Source organism: Loxodonta africana, chromosome 22, assembly GCF_030014295.1.
Source record: "Loxodonta africana isolate mLoxAfr1 chromosome 22, mLoxAfr1.hap2, whole genome shotgun sequence".
Taxonomy (NCBI): Eukaryota; Metazoa; Chordata; class Mammalia; order Proboscidea; family Elephantidae; genus Loxodonta; species Loxodonta africana.
In genome coordinates, this window is record NC_087363.1 from 20,749,233 (window position 1) to 20,762,322 (window position 13,090).

The 13,090-nt window shown below is 53.5% G+C and overlaps 2 protein-coding genes across 3 annotated transcripts in view; one reads left to right on the plus strand and one right to left on the minus strand.

The window, feature by feature from the left end:
- The window catches only part of WDR82 (WD repeat domain 82), an 18,799-nt gene extending 15,584 nt beyond the window's left edge, over nt 1–3,215 (plus strand). The window contains exons 5-9 of the mRNA XM_064274436.1: nt 401–517; nt 759–914; nt 1,355–1,424; nt 1,982–2,124; nt 3,100–3,215. Of these exons, the coding sequence (XP_064130506.1) occupies nt 401–517; nt 759–914; nt 1,355–1,424; nt 1,982–2,124; nt 3,100–3,129 (516 nt within the window). The 3' untranslated portion in view covers nt 3,130–3,215. The remainder of the gene's footprint in view (nt 1–400; nt 518–758; nt 915–1,354; nt 1,425–1,981; nt 2,125–3,099) is intronic.
- On the minus strand, nt 184–12,703 carry PPM1M (protein phosphatase, Mg2+/Mn2+ dependent 1M). 2 transcript variants are annotated; one of them, XM_064274434.1, is made up of 10 exons: nt 12,465–12,703; nt 11,667–11,790; nt 11,258–11,512; nt 10,568–10,680; nt 10,114–10,198; nt 9,889–10,007; nt 9,663–9,726; nt 9,308–9,415; nt 9,049–9,197; nt 184–8,698 (listed from the first exon to the last, which is right to left on the minus strand). In XM_064274434.1, the coding sequence occupies exons 1-10, from the start codon at nt 12,686–12,688 to the stop codon at nt 8,554–8,556; spliced, it is 1,386 nt and encodes a 461-aa protein (XP_064130504.1). In that variant the 5' UTR covers nt 12,689–12,703; the 3' UTR covers nt 184–8,553. The 2 variants fall into 2 exon arrangements, with proteins under 2 accessions (XP_064130504.1, XP_064130505.1); XM_064274435.1 differs by lacking the exon at nt 9,308–9,415.
- Nucleotides 12,704–13,090: the final 387 nt, after the last annotated feature.

Sequence of the window (13,090 nt, forward strand, 5' to 3'; positions counted from 1 at the left end):
AGAAAACTGTTTTCCTGGTAGTAGCTGGTAAGCAGATAACCCCAGCCTAGTGCAGATTTTGTTATGCTCTGTGGCTTACTGCCTTAAAATGGTTTTTCTAGACCTTTTGAACTATAGCTTTTAGCCTCTGGGGGTTTATTTTTATTTGAACTTACTGTCTATATTATGCAGCTTCGGTTGGTCTGAAATCAGTTGTACAGAATGGGGATCTTTTTTTTTTTTTGAGTGTGGGCCTTATTTTTAAAAAGCCTTATTTTGGTTAGTTTTATCTTTGTGTTTTCCCTTCTGTAGGTAGGCTGGTCGCTATTCCTCTCCCTTTTTTAGATTTCATTGGTAAAAGTAAATTAGACAGTGTTAGAGTCCTGGATTCATTAACTTTTTGTCTCCCCCCCCCCCCCAGGGCCTCATGCATTTACAGGGCAAGCCGGTTTGTTCTTTTGATCCAGAAGGCTTAATTTTTGCTGCAGGTGTCAATTCTGAAATGGTCAAACTTTATGATCTTCGTTCTTTTGACAAGGTAAATCTCTGAACCTTTTGAGCAACCTTGACACGGAAGCGTTTAAGGGTGAGATGGATGTTTAAGAGCCTTCTCACAGTAGAGAAGGTATGTGGTGGTGTGAGAGAGGGGCAGAGCCAGGCTTCTGTCTCTGTTTTCCCTAGTCAAAAAGGAGTCTAGAGGGACAGGATGGGAGTTGGCTCCTGCAGAAGGAATTATTAATGTGCCTTGGGCCTGGGAATGCTATTTTTGTTTCTTTCAGGGACCATTTGCAACCTTTAAGATGCAGTATGATCGAACTTGTGAGTGGACAGGACTGAAGTTCAGCAATGATGGCAAACTCATCCTTATCTCCACCAATGGCAGCTTCATTCGTCTCATTGATGCGTTCAAGGGAGTGGTGATGCACACATTTGGGGTGAGCTGGCAGCCTTTGAGTATGGTTGTTTCCGTGCTCATACCTCCTGGGCTAGAATTGTCTAAGCTGGTTTGTGGAGACCAGCAGTTACCCTTGACTGATCAGGGCATGAGCTTGCATTCTCTTTCTCCACGTGAGCTCATTTCCCTTGGATTCTGAGGCAGTGGAACACATCCACTTTTCACCCAGTGATGCAGGTTTGGTATTTAGATATAAAATAAAAAATAATTCCTGACTGTAAACCATTCTCTTGCCCCCTCCTAATAGGGGGCTGGGAGGAGGGGGTGATTTTAAAGGGCGGTGGCACCATTTGGAACCTTGGTGGTGCTGTATGTGAGCAGGGGTGGGTTTCGTGAAAAGGAAGGTGCTGCGTGTGCTGGGTCGGTGTTTGTAGGCAGTTGTTTTGTTAATGGCCCTGTAATTGCTCTGCTTTGTTTTAGGGTTATGCCAACAGCAAAGCTGTCACACTGGAGGCCTCATTTACTCCAGACTCCCAGTTTATTATGATTGGTGAGGTTCCTTTATCCCCCTTGGCCTTGGTATTTCTCTAGTACTGTGCCTTTGTTTATTTAAATTATTTTTGTGATGATTAACTCTTATATTATTTGTTAAATTATCCGCTTGGTATATATTCTCAGATTCCTATGTTTCACATTATACCAAAAGTATAGTGTATAAACTGTACTGACTTGTGTATTCTCTGCTGGGAATGGCATTAATATTGTTCTTCTCTGGATCACCATTAGGTTAAACTCTACAAGTGCTACCTTACTGGTAATGCTAACTTCTGGAATAACCCTGCATTCAAATTGTTTTAATGACTGCGTGTTGGTAGAGCAAATGGTAGTCAGTCCCTTTTTCAGATGAGAAAACTGAGAGAAGTGACTTGCCTGAGAACAAATAGCTGGGGTCAAAAAGAATTCCTGAAGTATACTTCCTTCATTGCCTCTTCCCCCTCTCAATTTCTGCTAAGGGCTCAGCCTTCTCTAGACCTCAATCCGTGTCTGGTTCTCAGTTGTCTGTATGGTGTCTTGAGCAGACACATTTTTCTTGGTCATTCTCTTTAGGTTCAGAGGATGGCAAGATCCACGTCTGGAATGGAGAGAGTGGCATCAAAGTAGCTGTGCTGGATGGAAAACATACAGGCCCCATCACCTGTTTGCAGTTCAACCCGAAGTTCATGACCTTTGCCAGCGCGTGTTCCAACATGGTATGTGACTAACGGGGGTGTCCACCTCAGGGCACTTTGCAGTTGGTTGGCGGATGCCCTAACAGAAAGCTGTGTTCTAAACATTAGATACATTCCAAGCACCCAGGTCCGTGTTTCTCAGCTCTTGGCCTCCCTGTTTTCACCTCCTGTTGTCTGATCTCTGGTTGGGCTGGTCGTTCACGTCTACTCTTCTTCCCATGAGCGGGGATCACCTCTGAGCTCCTAGGAGACAGGCCAGTTTTCACTGTGGCCCCTGGTTTTAGGCCCAGACTACTTAGGACCACACTTGACCTTTTTTTTTTTTGCTACTTAAAAATACTCTGAACTAGCCATTTGTGGCCGCAACTTTTCAGTTTTCCAGTTCTTTCAGTTTATGCTGGATTCCTCAGAAATTCTTACAGTTAATTGTAATTCACCACTTAGAGTTTCCTCCAGGCCTCTGTCACTTCCTAGACAACACTAACAGAACAAAGGATCAGTGAGTTCAGCCTCCAGTTTCCTCTTGGGATCTCCTGGGAATTTAGGGATGGGGCAGTTTACTACCATCCCACCCAGAGTACATTGCCCAGCCCCCCCTTTTTTAACCAGTGTGAGAAGAAACACAGCAGAACCCTCCCGTCCACCATCTGGAAACTGCTACAGCTCAGGAAGGCCACCTGGTGGATTAGCAGTAAGGCCAAGTTGCCCAAGCCTACCCCTCCTGGCCACATTCCTATTTTTCCTCACCACTAGGACTACTGTGGTAGAAGGCGGATGTATGTTGGAGGGATCAGAACCGGCTTGCCTTCACGTAGAGAGAGGAGTGTTTCAGTCTTCAAAGATTGCCAGAGTTGGTTGGGCGGAAGGGAGGGCTGCAGCCATAATTCCCCCACCACTGGGGCTGGGGCCCTTGATGCTGTGGGCAGAGTATGAAAAACCCTCCGCAGTGAGGAGAGAGCCGCAGGTTTTTTAAGTTGACTTGTGTTCTCCTTCCAGGCCTTCTGGTTGCCTACCATTGATGACTGACCCTGATGCTACTCAGCTGTTTGTGAGGGGCCAGCAGGAAAAAACTCAGAGGGGACTGAGATCATACCGGGATTGGATCATTTGACTGGGCTGGAGAGCATCCTTCACATGGCCTTCCCGTGGATGTACTGCCGTACATCTACTCAAGCAAAAAAAACTCCTGTGCCCTGCTTCTTCAGCAGGACTCTCGGAACCGCAGCTCAATCGGGACTCTGGTTTTCCAGCTGTCACTGCACCAGTTCCTCCAGAGGAGTGACCAGACTCATGATTAGGGTTTAGTGGGGCCCTCAAGACGCCTTCAATTCTGAATGTATTTGCCGCTGAGGAGCCGGTGAAGTTGTTCATTCGGCACATCCCTTCTCCACCCTGTAATGCATGGGAAGCTGCAGTTCTGGCTTTGAGATGCCGGGGCAGCTCAGCCCCTTGCCCTTGCTTGCCCTGCATGTCTTGTTACTGGTCTCGCTGTGTCGTGGCATCATTCCACAACGGTGTTTCTTAGGTGCCAACTATTTACAGAAATAAGCCTTCATATATCTTGGAGTCAGAGAAAGGGACAGATACAAAAAGACCTTGCTTGCCAGGAGGCTGTGCAGTTACTCTTGTGAGGGCGAGTGGTCTGGGTGCGCCTCATGGCCCTGGGTAAAAGAAAAAACAATTTTTTTTTTTTTGGCCCTGGGTATTGGATGGTAAAAGGCCCAAGAGCCTGAAAGGGGTAACAGGTAAGTTCCCAGGGCTGAGAGGTTAGCAGCAGCTTGGCGCAGTCCCGTCATCAAGACAAACCTGCGGGCCTCCTAGGTTCCTGCGGAGCCTGGTTGTGTACAAAGCAAGGCGGGAGCCTCTTTTTGCACATTAGATACATCACACGTTCCTGTGGGCCAGTATTGTGGAGTGAGTCTGAGCTGTTTACACTGATGCGTCCCTGCCTGCCACAGATTGTGTACATAGTCTCCAGGTGGTACCACCCCTTTTCCCCAGCTCCCCAGCCAAGAGCTGGTTCTAGGCCTGTGTTATATGTTCTATTTAGCCTTTTATATATGACCTTTGATTTCTGGTTGTATTTTAGCACAGTGTGTGCACCTTCATTTAAATACGTGTGTGGGTGCGTACATGTGTGCATATATATAAACTATATATATCTATATATAGTTTAAGGATGTTAAGAAACCTGGTTTCCGTATAATCATCTGCAGTTTCTCAGAGTTCAGCCCGGGAGAAAGACTGTATCCTTGCTAATAGTGTTTGCCACGAGTATTAGTGAGTCTTCCCTATTACCTTTTTTCCTTCAGGAGGCTAAACGAAGCAAAGCTTCAAGTGTTTGCTGTTTCCATGGCAGTTAAGTGTGAGGGTCTTGGGTTGACTCCCTTGTATTTCTCCAACGGCACTTTGGGGCCCTCCCTGCAGTATTAGCCCCCTTTTGCCCAGTGATGCCCTGTCTGCACCTGTATATACGTGACAGTCACTCTTGCATGCCTTTTGTTGTGTCTGGCTTGCAGCATTTGGGAACAGGATGCTGGAACCAGAGCATTTTCAGTTTGTCTGAGGCTCCTTTGCCAATTACAGGTCACTCTCTTTTTCTGGTATGTCTGCTTGCTTCTTTTCCTTGCCTTCTCTTTGGAGAGGGAGGGGCACTGGCCAGACACAGGTTGAGATCAGCCAAGGTGGACTCCTGGCCTTTCCTTCCCCTGCATGGCTATCTTGGAGCAGCTGGCTCTTGGCCTTTCCCTCCCCTGCATGGCGATCTTGGAGCAGGGCGAGTGGCATGTTAATTTGCGTAGTTCCCAAACAAACAAACGTTTGAGCAGGCCACGCACCTAGTTCCTGCTGTTCTAAAAACTGAGGCTCAACAAGGTTCTCATTTGCCCAAGCACACATAGCTGCGAGGCTATATAAACAAGCCATCCCTGCTTCTGTTCAGCTGCAGGAATAGGCCCTGAATTGCTAACAATTACTTTCTGATTTGTTCCTCAAGTCAAAGGACGGATGCCTTCCCCAAACGCAGCTTGAAGTCTGCAGCTGCTGAGGTGCCACCCACTGCGTAGAGGTGGGGCTTTGAGAAAACCGCCTGATCTGAGCTGTTTGTGCCTACTTGCAGCCTTCCAGGGTAGAATATTTGTGTTAGGAGTAACTATTCAAGTGAGTGAAAAGACTGCATAATTAACATATCTGCCACCTGAGCAACCACCAAGCTTGACTCGCTCAGCAGCAGGAAAGTGTTTTGTACTTGAGTTCCTGTGTGCAGAAAGCTGAGACACCATCTTTTGAAAACATGCCATTGCACGGCAGGGCCTCTCTTTCTAGGCCGGGCCCTGTGGCTGCAGAGCTGGCTCCTGAGTTGGGAAGGGAGGAGGAATGATGGGGATGGGGCAGAGGGAAGGAGCTGTGGCCCCGGCGGCAGGGGGCGGGGCCGGCCTGGGTGCTGTCCTCGGGGTCAGGAGCAGTTGAGCTCTCCTCTGTTAGGGGCCGGCTTGCAGCCCTCTCTAGAGTCAGGCCAAAGCCACCTGCTGGTATGCGACAGCTACGCTGTGCTGCTCAACCACCAGCCAGAGAGGTATTTTTAACAATTATTCCCTGTTGTAATCACAATGCTTATTAATAATTCGGGAATTTTTAAAAGAATCAGTTTGTCACCCAAATGCTACTACCACTGTTAATCTTTCGGTGTCAAATGTTCCTTTAGACTTTTCTGTGCATAGTCTTTTGGTGTGTTTACATAGTGGTTATTCTACTGTATATACAGTTTTATGTCCTTTTTGTACTTAACATATAAACATTTTTTTCCATGTTACCATTCTTGAACAGAATGTTATGGCTGCAGCTGTTTCCACTGAGTTTCTGTAGCACTGTTAACCTGCTTCCCAGAGTTCGAGGGAGGGGTGCGTGGTCTCCTGTTAGTCATCTTGGCTTGTACTGGGGCTCACTGTAATGCCATGTAGGTGGATTGTTGAGCTTCCTCTGCCTGTCCCCTGGTGACTACGGTCTGTGGGCTGGAGGAGGGAGCCCCTAGACCCAGCCCTCAGAACACGGCTTGGGTCTCCGCAACCTCGGGCTCTAGTAGCAGCCACAAGCCCTGAAGTGAGTTACTAGGAAAGGCCTGCCCGAGCCAAACTGCACCTTTAAATACTGCGTTTGGCACACACCCTCAGGTTCCTTGTACCCCCCACTGTTTTTCTCTGTCTCAACTCTTGCTCAGACTGGAAACCTCAGCTGGAAGAAGGTTCACGCAGCTAGGCAGAAGGAGGGCAGGCAGAGAGGGGCCACTCTTTTGAGGCTTACGCAGCAGCTCTGGTGCAAGGCCTGGCCCACTACTTGCCCATCCCTTGATGGGTGAGTTGGTAACCCCTGCAGGTTGCTACTCTAGTTCATCTGCAGAGCAGCAGGACCTACCTCCTGCCCCTTAGCCTTGCTCTCTCTGAACCAGAGTTAAGAAAACCTTGGGCCTGCTATTTTCCCATGGTCATTAGCTAGGGCAGCAGAGGGAAACTTCCGGCTCGTGTGTGGTCAGCCACAAGAGTCGCTCTGGTGGGGTCTGCTCAAGGAGGAAGAGAGCCCCATATGTGTCCTGGTGGGAAGACTGCTGCAGGCTTGGCTCTGCTGGGAGACCTGAACAAAAAGGTCAGCATGGCTTCCCTTGCAGCAGTCACTTTTGTCAATTTGTTGGGCCTACTTGCAGTTGGCAGACCCACTGCACCTGCGCCTTGGGCTTGTGGTATGAAGAGCAAGAGCAGGCAGTGGGCCAGGTCGGAAGCAAGCTAAGCTTGTGGGGGCAAGCTGGCTCAGCAGTTGATGTGGGGAGAGGCAGGCTCAGGACTCTGCCCACGCTTTGCTGAGGGAGGAGTGGGGAGGGGACATCTGTGCTGAGGAAAAGAGAAGTAAAACTCCTGCGTCTGCCGGCTGCCTGATTGGTAGAGCCTTGGAGAGGCTGCCTGGAGCTTCCAGGGCCAATGCAAGCTAGTCAGGACCCGGCTGTGGACAGGGGCAGGCCCAAAGTCTTGGGCTGTGGAATACGGCTATGTGAAAATGGGAAATGTCTGGTTCTGTAGTTTTTCCTATCTTCTCTGGAGAACGCGTAGACATGAAGTTTAAAAGGAGGTAATGGGCAGGAAAGGGTTCTGAGAGCCTCTCAGATGGGTGAAGTACGTGAGTTTTTTGAGTTTTGCTGTCAGCTAGGGAGCCTATTGGACCTCCTTCCTGGCTGCAGTCTAAGGGTATGAGTTCCCTGTTGTGAATTTAGTTCACTTGTAAACTGAAGTAGGAATGAGTTAGTAGAGCAGAGATCATGAAAGTGGTTGCCTTACAATTCAGTAATTCCCAGCACCTGAGCCTTGCAAGTTCAAGATGAAACACAGCCTGGAGAAAGTGAAGAACCAAGGTGATCAACAAACAGCAATCCCCAGGGCCCCAAATGACTTGTCTCCAGCTAAATCTAGCTTCATCAAAATGTGCACTCAAAACCAAGTTACCCTTTGGGTGCCTCAAGCCCAAGCTCACAGCCAGTAGGGGAGGCCTCCTGTTCCCTGGGCAACCATTCCCTCACACGTCAGATGGGAGAGGGGCACTCACCCTGAGCTGAGCTGAGAACTAGGGGAACACAGAGAAAACATGGTCCTGACTCCAAGGCGCTCACAAGATGGAGTGAAGGCTAATCCACTACAAAGTATCAAGAGATAGCAAAAGCTGGTCAGCAATTGACGATTCACAAGGGCTCTTCTGCACAAAACCATTTAATAGTAGAGTGGGGATGGGGAGCGGCAAAGCAAAGGCACCATCGGGGTGTCAGAGTGGGGCTGGGGCCAAGCCAGAGGTAGAAGCCAGTGGTCAGAGCACACCCCCGCCCCAACCAGCCAAGGGTTCCTCTTGTCCCTTTTTGCTGTCCCCTGACTTTAACCCCAGGGCCGGTGCCTTGCCTCCAGTGGAGGAGGGGCCATCTTTAAGGTGGCTGTTGCAGCAGATGCGAGGCTACCCAAAGGTTCCTACCCTGCGTGGACTGGGGGCATTGAATGGACGCCCTGACATTCATGGATCGGAGACCTGGATCCAAACAGACTGTCCCTTCAGGCATCCTTGGCCAACACCCTTACCCAGGGTCCCTATCTGGGAATAATACCTTGGGGTGTTGAGGATCCTGTCTAAGGATTCTTGGGTGGGTGTTGTAAATTGTAAGTACCTCCCCCACTGGGATGTTACTGACATGGTGCTCTTTCCCTGCTTGCTAAACGGGGTGCCTGGTGAGCCGGGCTCTACACTCTGCCAGCTCTGCCTGCCTGGTAATGCTCCCCTTGAGTGGGCAAGAGTTGGGGTGAGGGGCAATGGTACTGGGCCATGTCTGGGGACAGGGCAGGAAGGGCCTGCTCTTGGCCATGGCAGAGGGGCGCCCAGACTGCACCAGCTCAAGAGGTACTGGGATGTTGTGTCCTGCGTGAATCCTCAGTGGCCACTGCTTCCTCGGTCCCGGCTGTATAAGGGAATCACGAACACAGAGATGTCATCATAGGACACCTGTCCTTCTCCCATGGGTCCATCTTCGGTCTCCTGTGTACTGTGGATCAGCATTTGGGCCAGCTCCGAGAACCTGTGGAGACCATCCTGAAGATGCACCTCGGGGGCAGAGCAAAGGGGCAGGGCCGGCTCTCAGGAAGAACCCACTGCTCAGGACTAGACCCTTGGGGACCCAAGCAATGCAGTCCGACTGTGGGGCCAGGCAAGCCCCAAGCCTGAGAAGGCCTTAGGTTGGACCAGAGTCGACCCAGAGATTTTGGGGAAGGAAAGAATCGTCAGCCATCCCCAGGAAGCTTGAGACAGCCCTGATGCTTGCCACCTGCCCTGAGCCAGGCTCATTGTCAGGGCCATCTTCTCAGCTATAACTACTTGGTGCTGCTGACACCAGCCTAGGCCCAGGCAGATCCCCAGCAGCTACGGTACCTATGTGGGTCCTCTCGGTTCGCAGGTAGGAAGCGCCGCACCAGCCGTGCCACCTGCTCATTGGACAGGACGTCCCAGAGCCCATCAGTTGCCATGACAACCACATCCTCCTCCTGTGGCTTCAGCTGGTCCACATCCAGCACAGTCACCTGCAAGCAAAGCCCAAGGAGCCCTCACACCCCTTTCCCAGCCCCCACTAGCCTTATCATCCACCTTTCCGGACAGATGGAAGTTGGGGTGGGCCATATGACCCCCTCACCTGTGGGACAGAGAGCAAGAAGGGCTTAAGCTGGATATTCGTGTCCAAGACTCTGAGCTGATGGTCTCCCAGGCCCCGGGAGACGGCCAGTGTTCCCAGTAACCGAGCCTGGGGGCAAGGGAGTGTGAGGGGATGACAAGAAGCCCGAGCAGATATGCAAGTGTCAGGCTCTAGCACCGCAGCACACGGGGAGAGGGCGACGCCACCCTGGGGAGCCCGGGGCTGAGGGAGAAACACACTGGCCTGGGAGTAGAGCCCAGGACACCAGCCACAGCCACCACCAAGGGACAAAGGAGCACCCACTGCTGCAGGGGGCACTTTAAGAGGGCTTCCTGGAGGGGAACCAGGCACTGACCTGCCTGCCCTGTCCGTGGATCAGTGGGTACTTGAGATCGGACTTCTCCACGTACTTGTAACTCCTACGAGGAGCAAACCCTGCATTGACCCAGCCCCTCCTCCAGCTACCACACCCTCACAGTACCCCCAATGCCCAAAGGAAGGGGACTACTGCAGAGCACGTAGCTGCGCCAGGGCCCCAGGGCTCTCCCTTCCCACCGTGTCCCCCACTCCGCCTGGCTCACCAGCCATTCATGTGGTGATCCCTGAACAAAACCTTCTGGCCCAAGTCATCCCCCTTCAGCCGTCGAGGGAACTCCAGTCGGGTGAACTCACCAGCCAGAAGCTCGGGGTAAAAAAAGGCCTGGGGTGGGGAGGCCATGCTCAGGTCAGGCTCCCTCCTGTGCCCTCTGGTGGCCCTGGACCCAGGAGTCGGGGCTCCACAGCCTCCCTCTGCCTAGGGCACCTACCAGCTGCTGGATCCGCTGCCGCTCGGTCTCCGGGGTGAACTCAGAACTCAGTGGCCGCACTTCATCTCTCCGTACCAAGATGGCCCTGGGGGCAGGGGGCAGGGGGCAGGGAGGCAGGGGTCTGTGAGGCAGCCTCCACCCATGGCCTCCCTCTTGCTGGCCCCTCCTCCAACCACCAGAAGCCAGCTCTGCCAATGCCAACAGCTTGCTCAAAGCCCTCCATGACACCTGTGGCCTACAGGTAAAGGCTCAGCCCTTTGGACTGGCACTTGAGGCCCCTGCCTGCCCTGGGCAGCCTGGCATTCCACTGCCCAGCCTCCACTTGCCACATGCCAGGTACACACACAAAAACGAGCCAGTCATCCTCCTGATGTACACCCCACAGCTTTCAGCTCCATTTCACTGTCTCCGCTTCTTCTGGTGCCCACCTGCCCACCCTCCAGGGCTCACTCACCTGCTATCTCCAGCATTGGCCACATATAGCTTTCCCTGTAGGGACACGGCCACCAGGGCTGTGCAGCCGCCCACCTGGCCTGAGGCCTCCAGCTCTCGTCCAATCACTTCATCCTGGGGCAAACCAAGGCCACCTCAGCGGCCGCCTTTACTGCCACCATACCGTCCTGCCCCCGACTCCCACGCTACAGTTCGCCTCCCCGCTGGCAGGCCTGGCTGGCCCAGTTCAGGCATCCCTATGGTAGGGAGATCTAGACATGTTCCCCGGGAGGAGGAAAACCAGCCCCAGGCCAAAAGAGTGTGCAACAAGATACAGGAGAAGCACCAAGCCCATAGTAGGTGCTGGATAAATGGGAGGGGTTAAGAGAATGGAGCCCTGGTGGCGTAGTGGGTAAGAGTTCAGGCTGATAACCAAGAGGTCAGCAGTTTGAACCTACCAGCCACTCCTTGGAAACCCTACTCTGTCCTATACAGTTGCTATGAGTCGGAATCAACTCAATGGCAACAGGTAAGGGTAAGGGTACGACGACCATGATAGCCACTAGTGAAGAACAAACAAATCCAGTCTCATCCTCCCAATGCGAAGATACAGGGTGACCACCATCGTGTGCAAGGATCCCCACAACCCAGAGTACCCTCAGGTCACTCGGGCAGACCCTGGCCTCCTGTCTGGGCCAAAGGCCACACTCACACATTCCTGGAAGGCGCTCTCCAGAGCCCCGATAACCACGTCTTCTGTCCGGATGCCCTTTTCCTCCACAAACTGGGGGTCACTGGGGCAGACGCAGCGGCCGCTGAGGTTCATTGGAGGCTGAGTGGCCACCACGCCCTCTACTACAGCCTCCAGCTGCCGGCGCAGGCAGGAGTGCAGGGTGTTGGCAGCCAGGATGGCTGCCGTGGGACCGCCGTGCCCATCAAACAGGGCCCAGTAATGACCTGTGAGGAACTGTACAGGAAGGGCTCAGCACCAGGCCCCGCCTGGCTTCCCCAGCTGTCACGTGGGCCAGCCTGAACCAGAACACAGGACAGCAGGGCAGGAACCTCAGCTGGCAGTGCGTCCTAGCCCACCTCTGCGAGGGGCTCAGGCCCATTGCACTCACCTCCACCGGGCACAGTGTCAGCCACTCCTCGTCCTCTTCAGTCGCAAAGTCAGATCTCCGGATGCTCAGCTGTCCACAGGCGGCCTGGTCCTCATTGAACTCAGATTTCTCTGCGTTGATGATCCTGAGGCCAGGAAGTGATCAGTGACCCTTCAGGGATACACCCACACCCCCATGACAAGAGACCTGAGCCGGCGCACAGAGAGAGGAGCACCCCCTCTGAGGTAGCTACAGCTCTGTGCTATCCCTGACAGACACCTGGACAACCACCATTTCAGTTTCCTACCCGGCCAGTGACCTCATGCTAAGGAAAAACTCAGAGCCCAGCCCTCTGGAGCCTTCCTGCTGACTTGGGCTGGGAGGTCAGGGTGCAGCTGCCCAGGGAGATCTGGGGTTCCCTTTCCTATCTCAGCCCCATCTCAGCGTGGGCCCCTCTCACCTGTCCCATACAGGCAAAGCCAGGGCAGATGTATGTGTGGGCGTATTGATCTCCAAGACCCAGAAGGCTGGAACTCTACCCAGTCTCACCTCCTGGGGTGCAGGTCCTTTCCCACCCCCAACCCTCTCTGAAGGAGGCTGGAGTCCCAAAGAAAAGGCTGGGAAGGGATAAGGGGGGAGGGTTGTCAAGGGTCCCACAGTGAGGACAAGAGGGTTATCCACAAGGTGGGATGGAGGATGTCGCTCACTCAGCCTGTGTTCTGGGTCAGCTCAGGGCCCCAGGCTGGATCGGGGAGGGGGGGTCGCCCCGGGGTGGGGGCCGCCCCGGGGTGGGGGTCGCCCCGGGGTGGGAGCACTCACTCGGCATAGCCCGCGTTCCAGGGCAGCACGCGGCCCCGCGCTGGGCTGCGCACGGGTCGGACGTCCCGGCAGCGCGAGGCGTCGGCTGCGCTTGGGCCTGAGACCGAGCCACGCAGGAAGCGAGGCCGCCGGTAGGGGACCGGGCTGGCACGGGGCCCGGGCGGCCGTGGCGCGGGGAGCGGACCCCCAGGCAGGAGGCGGCGCCGGAACCAGCCGGCGGACATGGCGTGGCGGCAGGGGGCTGCCCGCGGAGCGCCGGGGCGGGAGTGCGGGGCCGGACATCACCCTCCCGCCCCTGGGAGGAAGAAACTGGCCTGGGAGGCGGGGCCCGGGCGGTGACGTCCCCAAACCTCAACCTCTCGCGGCTGGTGCCCGGCCTGTCGGGCTCCTAAGTCCTCACAACAACCCTTAGAAGCAAGCGGTGTTACCGACCCCACTTAAAAAAAAAAAAAAAAAAACCCTTGCCTTTGAGCCGAGTGCCACTCATAGCGACCCTATAGGACGGAATAGGACTGCCCCATAGGGTTTCCAAGGAGTGGCTGGTGGATTCGAACTGCCGACCATTTGGTTAGCAGCCAAACTCTTAACCACAGCCCCTCCATACCCCACTTTAGAGGCAAGAAAAC